The sequence below is a fragment of the Odontesthes bonariensis genome, chromosome 22, assembly GCF_027942865.1.
Source record: "Odontesthes bonariensis isolate fOdoBon6 chromosome 22, fOdoBon6.hap1, whole genome shotgun sequence".
Lineage (NCBI taxonomy): Eukaryota > Metazoa > Chordata > Actinopteri > Atheriniformes > Atherinopsidae > Odontesthes > Odontesthes bonariensis.
In genome coordinates this window covers 20,877,640-20,899,599 of record NC_134527.1, presented here as the reverse complement: position 1 = coordinate 20,899,599, position 21,960 = coordinate 20,877,640, and the positions used below count along the sequence as shown (strand labels likewise).

The 21,960-nt window shown below is 41.7% G+C and overlaps 1 protein-coding gene across 5 annotated transcripts in view; it reads right to left on the bottom strand.

The window, feature by feature from the left end:
- Positions 1–812: 812 nt before the first annotated feature.
- Positions 813–21,960, bottom strand: part of pitpnm2 (phosphatidylinositol transfer protein, membrane-associated 2) — a 79,563-nt gene continuing 58,415 nt past the window's right edge. For 4 of the 5 annotated variants that reach the window (XM_075455255.1, XM_075455256.1, XM_075455257.1 and 1 more), the window contains exons 10-26: positions 20,658–20,748; positions 19,286–19,439; positions 19,007–19,196; positions 18,803–18,922; positions 15,194–15,405; positions 14,935–15,110; positions 13,788–13,958; positions 13,544–13,684; positions 12,091–12,252; positions 11,143–11,291; positions 9,950–10,066; positions 8,522–8,638; positions 8,300–8,448; positions 8,060–8,209; positions 7,796–7,979; positions 7,581–7,709; positions 813–5,147 (exon numbers count right to left, since the gene is read on the bottom strand). In XM_075455255.1, the coding sequence (XP_075311370.1) occupies positions 4,779–5,147; positions 7,581–7,709; positions 7,796–7,979; positions 8,060–8,209; positions 8,300–8,448; positions 8,522–8,638; positions 9,950–10,066; positions 11,143–11,291; positions 12,091–12,252; positions 13,544–13,684; positions 13,788–13,958; positions 14,935–15,110; positions 15,194–15,405; positions 18,803–18,922; positions 19,007–19,196; positions 19,286–19,439; positions 20,658–20,748 (2,781 nt within the window). In that variant the 3' untranslated portion in view covers positions 813–4,778. Of the gene's footprint in view, positions 5,148–7,580; positions 7,710–7,795; positions 7,980–8,059; positions 8,210–8,299; positions 8,449–8,521; positions 8,639–9,949; positions 10,067–11,142; positions 11,292–11,701; positions 11,981–12,090; positions 12,253–13,543; positions 13,685–13,787; positions 13,959–14,934; positions 15,111–15,193; positions 15,406–18,802; positions 18,923–19,006; positions 19,197–19,285; positions 19,440–20,657; positions 20,749–21,960 lie in introns of all 5 variants that reach the window. The other variant, XM_075455259.1, reaches the window with a different exon arrangement.

The following is a 21,960-nucleotide window of genomic DNA, read 5'->3' as shown; positions in this document are numbered from 1 at the left end:
CTTACTCACATAAAGGGTTGGTAAAGTTTCAGTCAGGGATTTTCAAACAGTGAGGACCTCCCAGATGTGCAAGATGAATAGCACAGGTTCATGCAGGTGTTTAGGCAAAAACCTCAGTGCCTAACTTTCTCCGTTTACAACACAGAGGAAACTCCCACTACGAGTTATAAAACTGATGCACAAGGTAAGCACAGCTAATGGTTGACAAGGTTTTATTTCCAGCTATACAACGGCTCATAAAACAAAAACCAAAAAGGTACCACGGTGGGATCCCGTTAAAAGGCTCCAAAATTTGTGAAAAATTAGGGAATTATTAACAAGACTCGTGAAAGAATTAAATAAAATAACGAAGCTGGGAACCCGTTCTTCAGTCCACCCGTTCTCGGGACACGTGTTTCGCATTTTAACGTTAGTGTTCTGAGGTTATGACATCTTATAGCTTACTGACCTTGTACATATTTTGTCATTTTTGTGGAATTAACAATATTTCTTAATGTCCGTGAACGTATGTTAATATACATTCATTATCCATTTAGAAATCTGTAAAAAGAAGCTTTTTCAACTTCAGAATCTGGCTGAGAAACACAACTAATTCTTTAGTATAAATGTAATTTAAATAGCTTGTTTAGCATATTTTTTATGCTGCCATGATTAAAACAAATATGGGTTTTTAAAAAAGTTCTATTCCGGAGCCAATTGTTTCTGTCAAAGTACACAATGTCAGAACAGGTCAGTGTTTGGTAATTATCTCAAACAATGTGCGAAAATGTACTTTTAAAATCGCACGTCACACAATCACACATTTGCATTTGAACATAAAATGGGTCAAGTTGCAGCCCAGAGTGACACGCTATTCTAAAGCATTGTGGGTATTGTAGTTCTGAGACGTGGAGAGGAGGAAAAGTAGGCCAATAATATGAATGAAGATGAGGATGATGAAGGACACTGGTGGGCTTTGTTTAAGGGAGGTCCCCAGTGTCAGATTTTGAAAATCCCCAGACTAAATACTCTACATTTCTCCATTTAATGTTTGGCACATTCAATATACTGACATTAGTTTCATATCTTGACAGAATATACAGACATGTGCATAACTGTTCATCCTGCCAGAAATTAAACAGGTTTTGCACTACAAGTGTTCAAAGGTCGCAACTGAAGATGGTAACTACTGTATATTTCCACCGTAAACTAGTGCAAAAATAATGAGGTCACACAGTTGATTTACTACAGTATTTGAGGATGATTTTGGCTTTTGCGGTTGGGTTGAGTTCATCATGATCACATGGTGCAGAAGCGTCGCCAGCTGCTCCACGCATCCATCCGTCACCCAGAAGCTTCCACAAAGGAAGGATTCGTGATTTTTCAGGCTTATAACACAGTCAGGTGCTCATTTGAAATCATTTCCCACATCTATACTTCCACTCAGAGTGCTCGGAACAAAATTCTGTCTTCAGTCTGGGATAAAAGTGAGTATTTTCCTAAATTAAGGTGTTTGTTTTTTTGTTTGTTTTTTAGAGTGAATTTCCCCTCTTTTGAATAGTAGCAGCAGGAAAAACTGAGTGGGATTCAAGACAAGTTTATTCATGGAGCTTTTACCTTTAATTCTACTGGTCTCAATCTGATTATTGATCTAATCTAACCAAGTTAGCGGCAGTAAGATGCCATTACAGATCCAACTGCACCACCACAGACTTCTTCTGAGAGTTTCTCATTTTTCAATCTTCAATAACATTCTTTGAAAGATAAAACCAGCCTCATTTAAACTGACTGGAATTTGTCCACAATGTTTCGATGTAAAATGATGAACCTTCATGTTAACTATTTGTTCACATACCTTCAAAATGCTGCAGATTTTTGACACCGTCACTTAAAATAGAAGCACGTTTAGAAGGATATCCTTATGACCTCTAAGAACAGGGGGAAAATCTGCCATGAAGTAGTCATACGGACACCTGACTGTCATTTTAAGACTTGAAAATCATCTTTTAATGTGTGAGGGTTTCCTCAGCAATAGAAATTTTGCTTTGTGCACATTGTTTGCATTTTTGGGAACAGAGATGAGAGGCGTCTTCTTCAGTTCCGCATGGACATGAGCGGCAAAATTGTAGTCGCTCAGTGAAGTGAGAGGCAGAGGCACCGAGCATTTTTTCCCCATTTTCACCTCTAAATAGAGCAATCCAGTCTTTGCAACATTCAAGCTGAGACTCTTGAATTTCTTCAGTCCTTTTGGTACAAATATTGAAGCAGGTCTTTGTGACTGAAAGCTATGTGAAAATCCTGCTTTGGTCCTCACATATCATGATTCCACAGGTCCATCCTGCAGGGTTTCCTACAAGCTAAAAGAGCAAAAAGCTGGGGAACACCACATAAGTGTCTCCCAGCAGCAGCAGCAGCAGCACATGTGGGAAACAAAACGCCACCAGCAGGTGGATCAGAGGTATTGCAAGCAGATGGAACTATAAAGGGATTGTTGCTGTGGACTGTACAGAGTTTCAGTTGTTGCTTTAATGATGGATGCCCTGTTTTTCTGCTTTCTGTTCCCTCTGGAGTAAGTGTCTCGTGGGACATTAAGGCCTTGGATGGCCCAGAGGCCACACTGAAAGGGAAAATACTACAGAGTCTCACACAGGGAAGAATGAAAACCAACCACCAAGTAATACGTATCTAAAAACAGTAGGTGATCAACAAGATTGTTTTGCGACTAAGACGAGAAGTACTTTCCCCTCTGATACGTTTCACCAAACCAACTCTCACATGATTAAAGGAACAGTTCGTCCAAATTACAAACACTTTTCTGCGTCATTTTGTTTTGGCATCCAGAAAATGCAGACAGTTTGGTTTTTGTTTAAGATTTCCATCATCCGTCAACAGGAGTCCATCCATTACGACCTGATGAAACATGGGTATTGTAGCTTTCAGGGTATTTTAGGTCCGAATAGGTTAAAAACTGAGTTATACAAAACTGAGGCAGAGACTCGTGTGGTTTTATCAAGAAATGCAACCCAATGGATAATCCTGTAACTGATCCTAAGTGTTTGAATAAAAGGCAACTGGACTACTTTTCTTGGATCTTGAAAAAGCTTTAGCATCCATCCATTTTCTTTTCTACTTATCTGAGGTCAGGTCACGGGGGCAACAGGTCCAGGAGGGAAACCCAGGCATCCCTCTCCCCAGCAACACTCTCAAGCTCCTCTGGGGGATCCTGAGGCGTTCCCAGCTCAGAAGGGACATATAATCCCTCCACATTAAGTTCTGGGTCTGCCCCAGGGCCTCCTCCCAGTAGGACGTGCCTGGAAAACTGCGAAAGGGATGTGATCAGGAGGCATCCTAACCAGAAGAACCCCCACAGCTGACTCTTTTCAAGGTGGAGGAGCATCGGCTCTACTCTGAGCTCCCTCCAGATGGCCGAGCTCCTCACCCTATCGCTAAGGCTGAGCCCAGCCACCCTCGGTAGGAAACCCATTTCAGTCGCAACCCCATTCTTTCGGTCACTACCCAGATTGGTGACCACAGGTGAGGGTTGGAACAAAGATGGGCCAGTAAATCGAAAGCTTCTCCTTTCTGCTCAGCTCCTTCTTCACCATAACGGACCAGAGCAGCGCCCTCATTCCATTTTTAGTTTTGACTGATGGGGGGGGGGGTTTCAGGCTTATAAGCTGCTGTTGGTTCAGATATGTCGACAACACCTGGTTCAAAATCCAAACTCAGAGACATGGTCAGCTTGGTGGACAATAACATAAAGCTCATTACTTAGAATGAGAAAGACAGCAAGCTGCCGTTTTTTGCTCCGTACTGTGCAAACTTAAGAAACCCCCTCACACACAGAACTGAAGAGGCCATTCGGACCAGAGATAAAATGTCTTAAAAACAAGAAAACAAGACCAGTTGCCTTTTCTTCACACACTTGGGACAACTATGACCTGGATGAGTGAGAATCAACACCTCTATGTGGCCTCTAAAGGGCTCAGTTGGTAAATTGAACTGACTCCAGTTTGTTCCTTAGTGAAATATATCATGCAGTTCCCAGGATAAACTAGAGGTTTAAATGCTTCAACTAAATGATTCATATCCCGTTTCCACCTTCATACCAACAATAAAAGAAAGAAGATAATGCTCAGGCTCTGATAAATTTAGAGGTTGGACTAATTAAACCAAAACTTTCTGCATAGATGCTTCTAACATTTGTTTTCCTTTAATTTGGAGGAACTGATCTTTCAAAGTCTCTTTACTCTTTGGATCATGAGGGTTTCTATACTTATTGCCAGTCATTGCTGGGTGTTGGGTTCAAACGGTGGAACAGAGGCTGAGGTAAAAGCCAAACGAACCAAACCTCGGACCAGTGGTTGAGTAAAGATGAAAGTGGATCTGCAGTTTGTCCTGAGCTCATAGGTGTGATAATTGGACTGTGGGTCGTTTGAAAAGCGGAGGGAGGCGGTTCCCGTTATACGAGATTAATTTAAGGCTTAAAATATTTAGTTTTATCCTTCCTTGTCATTTTTTAAATAGTTAAGTGATGCATCCTATAAAAGTATTACTGTAAAAGAGTCATGCTACAGAACTTCCTGTTCTCTGGATCTCACTTGGCCCGATTCATCCACTCCTCCTGGAAATATTCCTTCTTTTTTAATATCTAGCATATCTCCACATTATTCATTTTATTTTTAACCTTTAAAACCCTCCACCCAGGTCCACCTGCACTCTCACACCATCTTTGCCCTGTCTAAAGATCACGGTGGTTCAGGCCAGGTCTTTAAACACCCTACCTCCTTTTTTCAACCTTACTTGGGGCTGAGTAACCCCCCACTGCCCTCCCTGGTGCTCCCACTGCGGCCCCAGCACCCTGCAGCTATGCTCATACTCCTCTGGGTTGATGCCGCAATCCCTCGCTCTCGTTCCCCTTCACACTGGCTCAGCGTACGCTCAGTCCGGCCTGGCTGGCTGGCAGGGCTGGATCCCGATCCTCCAGGCTGCTGAGAGGAAATGGTGCGAAAGATGTGGTTGCGTTTGCGGAGGAAGTCTCCGCCTGCGGCACCCAGAGCGAAGCTGCCCTTGCGGAGGACAATTCGGGTGCTGTTGGACTTGGCGGGGCGAGACCTCTGGCTGTACTCCAGCTGGGACAGGTGGGATGCGTAGCCGTCAGAGATAAACTGAAACAGATGGAAATTCATCAAGTTTACAAACACATTTTGGACCTCAAGCAACGACTGAGCTCGAACACAAACAGAAACATTTCATAAACTTACATACAAAAACAGTAATGAGAACAACTTGATTTTGTGTCTTGAACGTAGCAGAACAACCTACATACTTGATGGTATCCCATACAAATGTTATTTTCTAACGACAGACAGTCTAAACTTACATTTTATACAAAAGACAGTACAGGTTCCAATTTATATCACCAGGTGGCATGGTTGTACCGCTCAGTGGGAGTCATTATGAACATCAGTAAAAAATAAAACACGATTACTTAACTAAAATTATTTGTATTATACAGTAAACTGTTTTCCATAGAAATATTTTGAGCCATATTCGAACATTGCTTTGAACTTTTTTTGAGGATATACACCATTCAAAGTCGGTTTCTTACCCGAGGAGCAGTTTGTTTCTGATGACATATATCAATGATGGGATCGTAGATCACTTAGTTCAGGTTATTTCTCAATGTCTCTTAATCCATTTTACAAACGTATCTGCTTTAAAAGCAGGGGAGAAAACCCATTAAAACAATAGCTCAAACAGGACCATAGAAGAAGAGCTGCAACAGGATGAGAGATTGCATCTACTTGCATGGAGGGGGTAAAAATAATGGGCTCTTCAGGAGAAACAATACTTGAAAATGGGACAGTGCCGAGAGGTGACTCGGCGGCGTGGCGCATTGTGAAGCACAGCTGGTGGGGGCTGGGGGGTAAGAATAGAAAATAATAGGAGCGTCTGTTTTCTTTTCTTTTATTATTATTCATTTATTTATTTTTCCACTGTCTGTATATATCTCAATGGTTGGTGCCAAGGTCTGGCAAGAAACATTTTTTCTTATATATGCAAGTTAGTCTTGTAATTTTTCTTGTGCATAGGTGCAAGTGATGGTGAGTCCTTTTTGACCATCTAATCTAACAAGCTTTATTGATTCAAAAAACCTTGATTTAGTCAGAGAGGACGAGAATCGCCGACAGTGGAACACAAAAGAACAGGACAGACAAATACAATAGACAGACGACAGACAATGACAGGTGTGTGTGTAAGGTGTTCTGTGGTACGTATAGATGAACGCGTGGAAGTTTGTGTTGTGGTCTGTAAGCAACCCCCGTATCCACCAGAAATAAAGCCGTCCAGCAGTCAGACATAAAGCAGTGATATTGACCTTCAACACTTACTCGGCATCAACTAGTGACCACAACCAGTGTCAGGCTGGATCACAGCTGGTGCTGGTGTGTTGGGCCAGTGCCATTCACCGCCACCTCTGGATTGCCCCCCAGTCCCAGCAGGACCCGTGCAGCCCAGCAAGACCCTACCAGCAATAGAGCCAGCCATGACATGAGCCCCCCCAACCCAGGGGCAACAGGAAGAAGGACCAGTCCAGAATCCAGGAAAGACACCAACCAGGACCTCCTGAGTAAGCCAGCGGCCCAGCAGTTATGGTATGGAGGGTAGCACCCCGGCCCCCCACCCATCTGTTTTAATGCGTTTTAATCGTTTGACACCGGTGTGTTCTGGCCTTTAATGTGATATTTAATCCACAAAGTTCCTCGAAAGAGCTGCATAAATAGTTTTATCATTTCACCTTTTCTTTAACTTCAAGTGTTTAACAGTTCCTGACATCTAGTGTTCAAGTCAGGGATAGCAGTCAACTTAAATGTCATCAACACACCAATTATGGCCCATTTCCACTACTATACTTGGTTTTTAGGGTTTTCCATTGGGTAGTAGCACCTGGTACCAGGTAAATTTTTAGCACCTACTTGGCTGGAGTTCCAAGCGATCTGAGTCCAGCCAAAAATGGGACATCTACAGACTGCAGGCCAATGATTGGCCAGGGAGTGACGTCACGCCGGTCGGTAACAGCGACCATTTGATTTTATTATTTCTGTGTTCGCCAACGAGGGTCTTGAGTCTGACAAAAAGCCATCCACCGAGCAGCAGGTATACCATCGCCTGGATGTTGTCCACTGTTTGTTTGTGTCGCATTCAAATGACGTCACGGGAATTTGGGGCCACCTTGCTGTAACGACCCAATCCACTTTGAGGTGGCGGTAAATTGTGATGGAAAACGACCAAAATCGAGTAGAGTCGAATTGAGCAGGTACTCGTGGAAAACGGCCATAAGTGTTGCCAGATCTTATACCAGCAAAAAACAACTAGATCTATGAAATCAAGTCCAAAAAGTTGCCCAAAACCTTGTGACAATTTGATTAATGTTATTCTTTAGGTATGTTTTCCAAATCCAGAATGTTCAGCTGTTAGATAAAATAATTTCTTGTTATATCTTTGAATTGATTCTTTACTATTGAATCACGAAAATAATTCACTGCGTCTTTGTCTGATGTTTCAAGGGGCCTTTTCGTTCAGGATTTCTGCCATACCTGACACTGGTGCAGCAACTTCTTTGTGGGCCGTCCCACTATGTAGATCTGAGCGGGAGGAAGGCCGATGGACGTGTATACTGAGATGTCCTTGTTGGAGCCGTAAGCTGCAAAGATCCTCATGTGGGCCTAGTTAAAAAGAGCAAAGTCGGGGGTTTTTTTAGAGACTAAAAGCATTTTGTTGCTGCAGCCTCAGACTCGCGATGTTCCATTACCTCGTTGATGAGGGTTTTCAGAAAGTTGGCCTTGTGTCGGAGCGGGTCGTGAACCAGCCCGTCGCAGAAGGAGACAACGCCGTGAGGAAAGTTATGCTGGGAGAGCCAGGCCACCACACGCTGCTTCTGCATGTCAGGACGGCCCGTCACGTACACTATCATGTAGCCCAAGTCCTGCCAGTACCTGAATTAAAGAGAAAAGTTCACCTGGATGACCTGTTTGTTCAACCAGGATAACCTACAGTGTGCTGGGATTGTCCTCACCTCACCACATCCACCGCTCCAGCTCGAACTTTGGGGTCGCTCCCCATTATAGACACGCTGGCAGCAAATGACCCGTCAATACTGAAAACAACAAACTCTGTCCCTTTTGGTACAATAGTAAGATAGCTATCTGCAAATGTATGGTCACCCCTGTTAGAGAAGGAAAGAAGTAGAGATCATAAGAAAGGTAATAATGAAAGGAGTTAATGTACGTGCTTCTTTTGTGGGTATTCAGCATACCTGACCACCATTTTGACAGGATACACCCCGATACCCAGCCTTTTGCTCGTGGGGATTACATAAGAAATACGTCCACTGCTGTTTGTGAGCTCAGTGTGAAAGTACACCCACTCTCCGGAGGGAGGCTGAGTCATGATGTGGATGTCAATCTGCAGGAAAAAAAGGAAACGCGGTTGCGTAACTAGTCTTTGGTTCTTGACCTCTGAGTGGTTCATTCTTTACCTTCTCTCCAGTAAGAGTGACCATGTCCAAAGGACCGTACATAAAACGTCCCATCACCGTCTGCACTCCGTCCTCCGTGAAGACGCCATCATTCACACGGTGGTTGGCTGTCACATTCTGAGAGGAAGAAGATGGAAGAAGTGTCTCTAAACTGACTCCTCGTCCTGTTTGATTTGAAGTTTTATCTAAATATTTTCACTTGCCCTACAAATGGAGACATTTTCATCCAGTTCCAAGTGATTTCCCAATTGAGCTGCACAATTAATCTCGATTCACACATTTATATGATCTCATTTCCAATTTATGGCGATTCACTTGCATATGTATTTCCTAGGATTCCGATCATGAATCATTTACATGCACTGATTTAACTGAAACAAATCTTTTAGATCATAGAACTTGATCACTTCTCTGATCCCTTTCAAATATCAGATTTCAGTATGAACAGTCCACCTTTCTGAACCGACCCACGTGAGTAAAAAACAACAAAGATGTCACTAGATACAGGAAGTCAAAATCTAGAATCCTTTTTTTAACCGTACAGACTGAGATTGTATTGCAAAAAATCTGATCGGTATCAGATTCACAACCACATACTGACGTGGCCCAATCGGAACTGAGAAAAAATGGATTCCATGTGACTTGTCCTGCTCAAACTGTCATGAAAAAAAATAAATATTCAGATCAGTCACATATGAGCAAAAAAAAAAAAAAATTTTTAAATCAGATTTGGGCTCCATTTGACATGAAGTCTGAACATAACCTTGGAGAGAAAATCGTGATTCACATTTGAGGCAGAATCGTGCAGCCCTACTTCCCAGTTCAACCTTGTGCTGATTCGCAGTGATCCTTTCCCTTGTGAGGGAACAAAACTATGCCAAGAAAATTGACCGCTCATTTGTCTCCAAAATGCCAGGTACATGAGAATACAGCCTGAACACATGATGAAGTATTCAGGGCAGAGAAAATAATCACAGTCCTCATAAGAAGCGCCACTCCTGTTTTCTCCCTGATACACATTCATCAAGGGTTTTCTGTCAACCACAACGTCTAACAATGTTCACGAATATCCATCCTATCGATCTGTTGCAGATTTCTCTTTAGTCACTGATTCTATCACTCTTTAGTCACGCTCACATCTTTTCATCTTGAGACAGAATCAGAATCAACAGGACTCCGCATTCTCAGACAGGCCACAAAGACAGATTGAATGCCAGTTATTCAATTGTACCGTGTAGTGCACGTGTGCGAAGGCGCAGCTTCAATTTTCAATTTAACAGAAGATTATCTGCCATAAATTCTCTTGGGAATAAAGTTAATGCAGAAGTGGTTAATAATTTAAATTAAATGAATATTTGATTCTTGGTTTCCTCTCAGTCCACCACCCTGCCTTGTGGTATTGAGCTAAAAAACAAAAAGACATCTCACCCGAATTTTAACATGAGTCCTCTTGCGAAGCCATTTCTCCCGAGGTTTGGATGGAGTGAATTCAGATACTTCTTTACCATCCAGCTCCAAAATACTGGAGTTTTCATGTCTCATTACCTACAACAGCCAAAAGAATGTAAAAAAAATGATTACATTAAAGATAATAATCAAAAACATTTGCAATATAACCCTGTTTCATAATGTTTTCAAGGGTTACTGCAGGCCTTAGTTTTTGCAGGATTCTTTCGATTGTCTCAGCAGCAAATAAAATGCTACCACACTTAGCTTTTGGATTTGATCTTCAGAACTCAAATGAGATTTTCTCTAAGTATTTAATCAACTTCACATGATGACAGCATTTTTTAAAATTCTTACTGCACATTATAAACAAAGTAAGGACATACTGCATAGTGTATGTTTTTGTCATGATGATAAAATTAGTTCAATAGAGCATAACGGAGCAGAGATAACTTCTGGGTTACGTTGTCTAAGATGAAAAAAACCAAAATACAATCTGAACAATTGTTAGATGGTTTTTCCATTTTTGATCTGATCGGAAAATGAAAAAGGTTTGTGATCCGACTTGTCATTTTAATTCAAGAAAAAAAAAAATTATTATTAGCTTATGTCACATGTATGTTGCGAAGTAAGTGAGATCTTGTGAGGAATGTCTTCCCATTACCTCTGTTTAAGACTATTTAGTTTTGTTTGACTTAGTTTAGAGTGTTTAGAAGTGCTCTGGAAGTCAGGATCTGTAGGTTACATACCATGGCAAAAAACAAATGACGATACATAATATGTTGTTCAAATAAATAGATGCGTGACATCAACTTTGCATTCTCTACTGAAAAAAACAAGTTTTTTTTGTTTGTTTGTTTGTTTGTTTGAAGATCGAAGATCGAAAGAATTAATGATCGGTACGTATATCAGAGTGACCTCTAGTTGCATAAACTGCAAAATTCAACCAAATGAATGCACCCACCTTTCCGTTTCCTGCAAGTATGTAGGAAAAAACTATTGTAGCACCACAAGCTGTGTTTTTGAAAATTAATAGCTCACTCAAAGTTAATCAAAACACAAGGCTTCTTATTTTTTGGAAACAATTCAGAAAACAAATGTCAGAGTATAACATTTTGTATTCCAACCAGTGGGTCACCTGAAATGTTACACACTTGAACTTATGAAGTACAAACCTGTCTCAGTAGGAATGAGACAACGTCTGTAGACTCCCAGTAGGAGGCATGGAAGAGATGAGGGAGAGCCACTGTTGGAAATGCTGTCAAAGCATCAGGACAGTACAGAGCGTAGTCCATCCTCTTACTGCCCCACCACCGAGACGCAACTATAGCAGTGAGGGAGAAAAGAGCAACGATCAGTGCTTCCAGTTGTTGATCTTTGTCAGCGGTGTTAAAAAAAAAGTCAAAAGTCTTGGACTAAGAGGCACTACAAGTAATAATGAACAGCGAAAAGTTGCACACAGATTTGAAACACCAATGTCCGAGAAGGTGAGACTCTAAAAAGGGTTTGTTGAAAAAAAAAAAAAAAGTATTTTGTTGTCATGAGATTGAATTCAGGAGAAGTCACGCAAAAAGGATCATGAATCTTCTATGTAATGTCTGGAAAACAGGACTATTGAGGAGGACTATCTGAGAGAGGACGAGCCCACAGGAGGAAGGACACAGCACAGGGAATTAGGTAGGACAGATCCTAGAATCCTTCTCTCATGTCCTCTTACTACATCTCCCAGGATACCTTTCTCTATGTTCTTCAGCACCCTGGGTGACGGGGGCACCGAGCTGATGTCTGTGATGTCAGATGTGACATCAGTGATGTCAGAGGTCATATCAGAGGTCATTTCAGAGCTTAGGTCCGAGCTGGGCTCAGACTCCACACCGTTGGGTCTCGGGAACACCTGACGTATTTTGTTGCGTGAGCGAATGGTTGAGCTCCGAGAGACAAATCTATTGTAGGGCAGGGGCAGCTGGGACAGCAGGCTGGGCCCTTTAGTGTGGATGACTTCACATTTGTTGGCTGGGGGAGGGGGTAGTGTTTAGAGGGAGGAAATGAGATGGTCAACATATAAACTGTCATATTCTATACCAAAACCCTGGTCAGACCAAAGAGGTTAGAGGTCAGCTTACTTGTTGCGATGTTGGAGGCTGTGTAAGACTCGGCTAAGCCTGACACCTGGCTGGCTATGCTGACCTCACTGGCCCTGCGGTTGCAGCGAAAGTGAGGAACCCCGGGGGATGTGGAGGATGGACACTGGCCGTCGACAAAAATATGTGAGTGTAGAGTATCAGCTGTGGAGATAGAAGAGAGACATTTTCTTCACGGCAAAGGTTAACAGTGATTATCTAAATGAGAATATTTAAGAATGCAAGTCTAATATTTACACTCTTTAAGCACTGAGTTTGGTCTCCAACAGCTTAGAGCTGGTTTAACTTTGTCACTGTGTATTGGCAAAGTTACATCGTAAAGTTACAGGTAATTGCGGACTTTATCCACAAGCTTAGCTGTGTTCGAAACCGCCCACTTCTCCTACTACTCCCACTACTTTTAACTTTTTTTAAGTTCCCGGATGCATACTAGATTCGCCGAAATGTTGAGTATGCATCATGAGGTTACTTGTCATACTCAAACTACCCAAGATGCAACGTAACGTCGCCGATCGTCATTTCCTGTCAAAACAGCAGTTTCAAGCCAGCTACAACGAGGGTAGGTTCACTTCCTGTTTTCAAAACAAAAGCACCTTTTTATCGTAATGGCTTTCCCTATGATAAAAGGCAACGGGTATTTTATTTTTGTGAAAATAACCGGAAGTGCGTTGCTCACTGCGGCTAGCTTTAGTAGCGCCGAATTCGTGGGAACAAAATTGTAAATAGCCGGTATTTTGTCAGATTTTCAACACTTTGGGGACCTAAACGACTACTTTCACGCCTGAAAATGTTTCAAATGTTGCTAAAGTTACATATTTGCAGAGTTTATAGCTTAAGCGAAATCAGTTTCAGGCCGGCTGAATTCGGCTCGGCTAGGAGCGAAGTGCACTGTGTGTAAACGCTCTGCATACTGTCTGATCGATGAGTATGCTGTTTGCAAGTATTTATGTAGTAGGCGGTTTCGAACACAGCCCTGGTCTTCAAAACTTCCCGCCCTACATCTGGTGAAAATTTGTCCCCACACTGCCCCTACTGGTCACCTCCACACAGCAGCTTGCTGCTTTAAAGCTTTAAATTGTGAGGACGTACACAAACATCGTTCCAAACCAATGCAGGATACACAAGGCAGCCATGATAAACACATGTATCAGTAATTAAAAGCAAATATATTCCTGTCTTTAGATGGCAGCCTGCTGTGGCCAAATATGTAGTTACAAGAGCATTGCGTGTGAATGAAAATACTCAAATTGAAGCTGAATAGCTAAAGAAAAAAAAAAGAAATAAATCACTAGAAAATTTAACAGAAAATTAACTAAATTATCTAAAGTTAAATTAAATTAAAGTTAAATTAACTAAAGTTATTACAACCAATAAATATGTTGAGCCTAGAAAAAAAAGGCTTCAGGATAAAGACAGCAACAGGACTGATACGAACTCTCTGTGAGAAGTTGCGATGTCTGCCAGTTGAGGACAGGGACCGGAATGGAGGTCTCGCTGATGGTGTTGTCCTGGTAGCGTTGGGACATTGTGCCACCAGACTCCATCAGAAGCTGAGGGTTACTCTGCACAGTCTCAACTGAGAAGCCAGAAATAGACAAGAGAGACAAAAGCTCACACACAGGCAAGTTTAGAACGAGTTGTGCTGCAGCTAAATGTTTCAGGACGGACGCTGGCCTCACCCAAGAGAGCCGAGAGTCCGTCACCCAGAGGAAAGCGCTGGTAGCGGGGGATGGTGAAGGGAGGCAGCAGGTGGAACCTCTTGTCAAGCAGAGGCTCGAGACGAGAAGCTGATGGGTCGGCCGGATGAAACAAGTTGTAAACCTGCTGACAGGCTGGACGCAGTGCTGATACTGGAGCAATCACAGAAATGGTAAAAAAAAAAAAAAAAAAAAAAAAGTTTAAAAAGAAGAGACGGCTGCGGAGCTTGATGTTAAACAGCTAACTGTTTGTTTGGAAAGTATACACGGGAGCTAAAACATTAAGACTAAACCTATCAGTATCCTATTAGCATCACTCATAAGATGCATTTTGACCAAATATAGAAACCATGTTCTACCCCAAGCTGTTGAATGTCTACATTTCCACCATGATTTGAAGGATGATATGATACCTTAATTAGTCATTGCCATAGTTTATTTACCCAATTCTGTCAATAAATGTTTACGTTAACATAGCAACTGTGTTACTAGGGACCATACAAAGTCCACTCAAATACTAGGGTTTGTTCTTGATAAAAAATGTTGAAAACATATTATCTTTATGTGCAGTTTTTTTTGCAACAAAAAGCTTCCAGAACATCTTAATCTAATCAGAATCTAATTTTCTAATCAGAAATGTGAATATCAACTTTAAAACAAGCTTTAAAATATCAACTTGAAAAGGTGGCATTTTCTAAATATTTTCTGGCTAAATTAACACGATTTAAAATAACATTGAACATTTTTACGACTGTCACAAATTTCTAATATCTATGGACCATTATACATCTCAGTTTATAAAAACAGTAAGAAACAGATGTCTGAGCAAATCAAAAGAAAGAAAGAAAAAGAAAAAAAAGTGTAAATGTTGTGCGAAAAATTTGAGTCATCTAATTGGAAATCTGTTCGAACAGCTGCAGGTCAGTAACCTCCTTCCTCCAAACCCCAAAAGGACACATCAGAGCCAGATTCATGGCTTTGTGAGCTCGTCTATCACGTCATTTTCAGCCTCTGAGATCAGAAACATGACCTCTGCTTCACAGCTGCTCGGGGCATAAATCTCACACAGGAAAACAAAAACACAACATGCCACAAATAACTTCAATCCAAAATAAATGACCTTTCTCACCATCTAAAGAAGGGACCACGGTCTTCCTCAGTGCGAGCACCAGCCCCAGAGGAGAGCCGAACAGGAAGAAGTCAGTCACCTCGAAGTCAAATTTTCCCAAGGAGCATCCCTCCAACATGATGCTGCTGCTGGAGCGCCGTGACCCCGGATCCCCGTGGAGAACGCTGGAGTGAAGACTGCTCAGATAGAAAAAATAGAATCGCACTTTAGCTGAAATCCATCAAAGTTTCTGCCATTTGTGTCTGTTTCTATGTCTCGCCTGGAGAGGAAGGCTTGGTGGTGTTTTATGGTGTCCAGCTCGTAGGTGGAGGAGTCGCTGCGCTTGCGAGGAAGTTGTTTCTTGGGGTCATCGGGCCCAGAGCAGCGAGGGATGTCGATGTTGCTACGGCTGAGATGGCGGCTCCCTTCGAGGGACAGCGAGGTTGGAGAAATGTTGTTTATGACAATACCCGGAGAGAGAAGTTCCGAGTCCTGAGAGATAGAGATGAAGAGAAGAAAACGGAGCATTTTCAGGCTTTTAGCCAGGTTGGTAACTTGGTTCCGATGTTCCCTGTGCTGTTGGCAGCTCTCACTGGGAGTCTACTCGGGCAGGATCATGATGTAGAGCAGGGCTACCCAAATCCGGTCCTCGAGGGCCGACGTCCTGCAGGTTTCAGATGTTTCCCTACTTCAACACAGCTGATTCAGATGAAAAGGGAGCTCTTCAAAAGGTTGTTAAACCAGCTGATGAAGCATCGATCTGAATCAGGTGTGATGGAGCAGGGAAACATCCAAAACCTGCAGGACGTCGGCCCTCGAGGACCGGATTTGGGTAGCCCTGATGTAGAGACTTGGTAGTTAATTTTCCTTAAAGCTCTGTTTATCTGGTGTTTATGAGATTCAAGCGAAATGGCTTTATGATACGATGTGCAGTGTGGGATTAGCCTAGCAAGCCAGACCCATACAGCAAAAAGCTGTACAGGGGTCTAGTGACGCTGGATAGCAGTGTGGGCGGGATAAACGGTTGTCTGTCAAGTTGCCTCTGCACTCAACGCCACGCAATAGGATGGCGCAACAACCAATCAGAGCGATGAAGAAGGATTACGTAGTCAGCGCGACGGACCAACGGAGCAAGCTGGTAAATTAAACTTTTACCGTACCCGGTGGGCAAAACTCATAAAAAGTCCTTTTTAAAAAAAAAAAAAAAAACTTAAGTGCAGTTGTCTGTTCGTCTTGCAAAGTCGCTGCCAAAGCCAAATCGAAAGACTGTTCGCTGGGCGCATTCATTGTTTACCTCTCTCTGGAACTACACACTGAAACGTCGCACCTCTGTCGTCACTAGGTAGCCCGGCCTCCGACCCCGCTCCTCACGATTTGATTGGCCCGATTAAGTTTCCATTTGCAGCCTCGCAAAACGACCACAAGTGACTAGACTAGCCCCGGAGCAAATTCAATTTGCGGTCGCTAGGGGAGTCTAGATTTCTAGGCTAGTGTGGGAAAGCATGGCTGCTTCAATCTGACTTTCACAAAACAATTATAACGGCAAGAAAGAATTCACAATAACAACACATTCACGATGTTGGGAAATCTTGAAAAATATCTTCCTGTAAAGCCGGATTTATAGTTGACGCGTCACTCACGGCGCAGCCAGGGCGTGACGTCAAAATGACGTTTCTGGCCTGGCGCGCGGCGTGTTGTCGTGCACCAGTCGAAATTTGTAACTTGGCGCGCGGAGAACGACAAAATGGATGGACTACCTCGAAAACAGGCTCAATTTTTTCAATTATTTGTAAATAAATTATGTCGTTAGGAATTTGCTGTTGTTTCAATCACTGGCATTAACTGGAAGCGGCGTAGAGCATTAGCACTATATAAATCTATTATTATTATTATTGATGAAAGGTAACGATAATTCCCAAATGCGTCCATTGAAGCCCACCATTTCATAACAAACAAACAAAGAAAGGGTAACACAATACACTTAAAAGGCCTATAGCAATATTCAAAGTACTATTTCAGACTATAATGGTGAAAACACACCTATTGAAATTTCAACTTTTGCAGGCTCAGCTATCATGTAAGGAATCTTTCTCTTTCGTTGCCTTTTCGCTCAACAAGGTTCTAAGCATTGATGACAGTGCTACAGGGGCATTGTTTTCTTCTCCACTTTCATCATTGTAGAGTAGGGGTAACCCTCACGTAGTAGCGTCATCTCTGTGACGGAGAAAATTGCAACTAATTAGTGATGTGTTGGTCGCGAACGATCCGGCTCTTTGAAGTGAACGACAGGAACCGGCTCCACAATGGGAGCTGTTTTGGGATCCTATTTGGGAGCCGTTTTTTTTTTCTTTCAGTATCTCGCTGTCTCTCCGCCTCCCTGTCGTTGCGCTTGTGCTCTGCAAGTGCCACAGAGCCGACAGTTTTTTTCCCACGTCGTTTTTTTTGTCCTTCGGACTGTCCTCACTGTCTCTCCCCTCTCCCTCCCCCTTCCTCTCCCTCTCCCTCTCCTTGCGCGTTTTGCTCTGCTTCTGCCTGTGCTAGACGGGGATATATGGGGAGCCGTTTGGGAGCCGAAAGAGCCGGCTCTCCACAGTAAGAAGAGCCATTAGAGCCGCATCTCGAAAAAGAGCCGAAAATCCCATCACTACAACTAATGGCGCATCGACTCAACTATAAATGGCCGGTACGAAACCGTGACGTCATCAACACCACTCGCGCGAGCCATCACATCAACCATGTTGAGTCATTCATCTCATTAATCACCTTTTTTTGGTAATTAAACTCAAAATAGGAGGTAAAGAACTTTTAAATATGTACAAAGATCAATAATGTTATCTTTTATCAGCTGAGATCAAAACCGTTTTTGTGAATAATATTCTCAGTCACATCAAAGTCCTACCAAAATAAAAAAAGGTGATTTTATCAGACCATGTTGTATCTGTAAAATCAGAGACTGCTGGTTAAGGTGTCGTGTTAACTGCTGTTATTTCGCTATCCGTTTCTGATTCACTGTGTTGTCTGATAACAGACAATAAAAAAAAAAGGAAATAAGAGGCTTTATTAGGATTTCAGCTGCATTAAAATACAGTATATGAAAGCAGAGACAGTAGGAGATAAGCAAGCATGTTAACTGCTAAAATGTCGGCTGAATGTTAGCTAGAAAGCAAACACCTGGTGTTCTACAAGTCCTGTTTTCAACATCAGAATGAGAAATGCTTTTAGAAAGATACTTTTTTTGGCCACATCAGCCGTGGCTGTATGTAAAAGCTAGTTCATCATGTTAATTTTTCTGTTTTAAACAGCTCTTGCAAAAGCATTTCTTTTCTGAATTCTCGATGGACTAATCGATAGAATATTCAATTAATACATAAACCCACTCTTCTAAATTTGGTCCCAACAAATGTATGTTACAGCTGTAGTCAACTTTTATTTTTAGAAATCATATGCATTTTCAAAGACCAGACCAGTGTTTTACAACCGGTTTACATCCTGACATCTTCCACAAAGCTGTCACATTTCAGTTGTTCATGAGTTGTTTGTTGCTCCACCAAATACTGATTTTTTTTCCCTCCGAACCTCTCACAGGATTTAATTTCTATACATGCTAAAAAGATACAATAGCTCACAAAAAATAAGGTTTTTAAAAAAACATCCAAACCTGAAAAGTACTTTTCTCTTTCTCAACTAATCATCTGACAACCCCTCAAATGCAGAAGTGTGTCAGTATAACAGTTGTTAAATCTTATTTAGTATGTATATGACATTATTAGATTACCAATTCACAGTTGTAGCTGCCTGCAGTAGAGCTGGATTTAACTGTTTCGTATAAAGTTTTATACACATAGCTGCAAGTAGGATTTTGGGATTGTCAGGAAGTTGGGAGTGGTACCTGAGCACTGATGGTGCTGCCTCTCCTGCTGCTGTTTTGGCTTTCTGACACCGTCACAGAGCTGCTGCAGAGAGCGTCAAAGCCCAAAATGCCTCCAACACAATCCCCGATAACACACACCTGTGTTAGAAAACGAAGAACTAAATCATGAACTTAACTACACGTACATCTGCTTCCTCTGTACATCCATCCTTACACACTGACCTGGCCATTGAAAGATGCTCCTTCTGCAGACTTGATGAACTCACTGTACACCTGATTGGCTCGTAAGATGACGGTTGCCACGGCGTCTTGGTACTGTGGTGCGGAGGTGGCCAAAAGAGGCAGAGCAGCCAGCGGGATGTGGTCCTGACTGCTGGACAGATAACCCTCATCGTAGCTGTAGGGGCTAAGACTGCAGATCAGAGAGAGGGAGTGTGTTTTATGTCTGCACAGCAGGTTGTGTATGTGTTATAGCAGGTTATTAAAATGCTGTTCACTCACTTGGAGACTAGTGAGAAAGCGTCGACACACACAGCAGGACAAGGGACCATCCGGATGGCGATGCGGCCCAGCGCTGCAGGGTAATGGACCCTCATCACGGTCTCAAAAGCCCCACTTAGAGTGTTTACATCTCCCTGCTTGCTGTTCTGCTCACCTGCAGACAAACAGGAGCAGCGTTTGATATTAATGTAGTTGCCCTGTCTTTCAAAGAGAGACAGCAGCAACCACACAAAATTTAGATGACAGCGTTTCAGACGCTCACACGCTTTGATTCAAATGGGGACCAGGAATATAAAAGATCTACAAACATATTTCTTTACCTTTTCTGTCCATTTTAACCAATAACCCTGCTAAAATGTTAAGATTAACTCAAGCATTTAATTAAAAATCCTGAATCATCCCACATATTTGAGCAGTCAAAGGCTGCACAGTCAGTCGTTAATTGCAACCTGCAAAGCTAGATTAGGTAGCTTTTAGCAGGTGTATGTTATCTGCCCAATTCAATTTCTCATATTATTATTCAAGATTTAGATATAGTTTTAAAATCAGAATTTTAACAATAGTTAAAAGTTTAGTTGGATTATCTGTAAACACATGTGATCGTTTGAATTCAACCTGTAGCAAAGTTTGCACAGTCAGCAGTTAATGGTAATTTGCAAAGCTAAGCTAGGTAGCTTTTCACAGGATGACTTTATTTGCTTAATTAAATGTCCAGTATCATTAGTCAGCATCTAGATATTCTTACAAAGTTTTAAATAAAGTACACTTGAAGTTTAATTTAATCATCCTTAAACACATTTAATTATATAAATTCATCTAAAGTGAAGGTTGAAGAGTAAGTAGTAAATGGTAATCTGCAAAGCTAGGCTAAGTAGTTTTTAGCAAGGGTATCTATGCGCTTAACTAAATTTCCCATTGTACATTATTATTTACGATCAAGATATTGTCTCATTTAAAACATACTACATACATACATTAATATATATATATATGTGTGTGTGTGTGTGTGTGTGTATATTTATATAAGTCTTGAATTGTAAAATTGAAATTTTTAAATTTCCAGAAACTATTTTGGTAAATTGCAGCACTGTCATCTGTTTCAACTTTTAATCATTTTTATGTTTAGATTGTTTCATTTCAAGGGATTCTGAAGATATTCATTCATGTGATATTTAATTGGGAAAATATTTAGAAATAATATACTATAGGTCATACACTTATCAAGGAACCAAACCAAAATATCCCTGGATCAAGCTGTATAAAGTTGAGATTTAGTCTAATGGGAATTTGAGCTCTATGAGCTGTAGGCCAACTGTCTTTTAAAATAATAGTTGCATGGTAAAAATGCTACAGGATCAGGTTGCTGCTGTACCGGAGCCTGTATCCAGTATGTTGCCTCCATGCAGGACCAGAACGAGGACATGGATTTTGGACGACTGGGGACACTGTTGGGATGAACAGTCCTGTAGATAAGAGGAAGGAGGGCACAGAAGGGGAATAAAGGGAGGTTAAAAGGAATCAGGGAGCAAATGATTATGTAAATCCTCAACCAAAACTTTAATTAAGTTGTGAGGAGTCAAAGAAAAGGAATCGGAGGCAAAAAAAATAAAATAAATCAGTCTAATCAGCAACCAAAGCAAACTGAAAGCTGCCAAAAGGCAAAAACTTGAGACGTACACAAACAGGAGGTAAGAATATGGGTAAACAGCTGCAGAGAAAAGAACGGTGGGAAACTAAACACATAACAGAAGTAAAACTACTCACCATGAATTCAAACTTGATATTTTAATGCTTGCGTATGGTATATTTAGGACTAAATGTCAGTATCAGTAAGTAGCTTTGTAGAAATTTGAAATTGTATTTTTACATTTGCACTGAAAAAAATATGTTCTCTGGTCACACACCATCTTTGTGTCCAATTAAATAATACCTGTTGAATTTAAAATTTTAGCGGAGCTGACTCGTCCAACCAGGAATATACTTGCTTTTAACCACGGATATGCAAGTTTATGTATCCTGTGTTTGTTTGGAGTGTCGTTTGTGCACGTCCTCAGAAATGAACGCTACATATTCACAAGCTGCAACATGTAGGGGTAGTGTAGGGTCAAATTTGAACAGATGTAACGCCATAAAGTTGGCAATGCTAAAATTGGCAGGGAATTTGAAAGACAAGCTTGTAGAGAAAGTCCATAATCACCCGTTTTTTACGATGTGTCTTTGCCACTGCACAGTGACAAGAATACCCCTAATAAAAAAAAAAAACAAGCTGCAAAACGTAGGTGACCAGTGGGGGCAGTGTAGGGCCAAGTTTGACTCGATGCAGGGTCATAAAGTTGGTAGCAGTAAAAATGGCGGGAAGTTTTGTAGACAGTCTTGCAGCGAAATCTGCAGTTTCCCGTATATGTAAGATGCGTCTTTGTCACTGCACAGTGACAAATAGGCTTGTGAAAACCTGGCGAGAGATCAGAACCATTTTTGGAAAGATTTGTGAAAAATGTTGGAGAAGTGGAGTGGTGAATGTGACGATGTAGATATTAGGTTTTTCCAGCTTGGAATCTTCCGGTAACAGGCGTAGTACACAGGCAACTTGGTGAACAATTATGGCTACGTTGGAGCAAGTTGCTTACCTGAATGTGCAAGAAAGGCCTAAAGGTGACTGGTGCCTGATTGGGCCA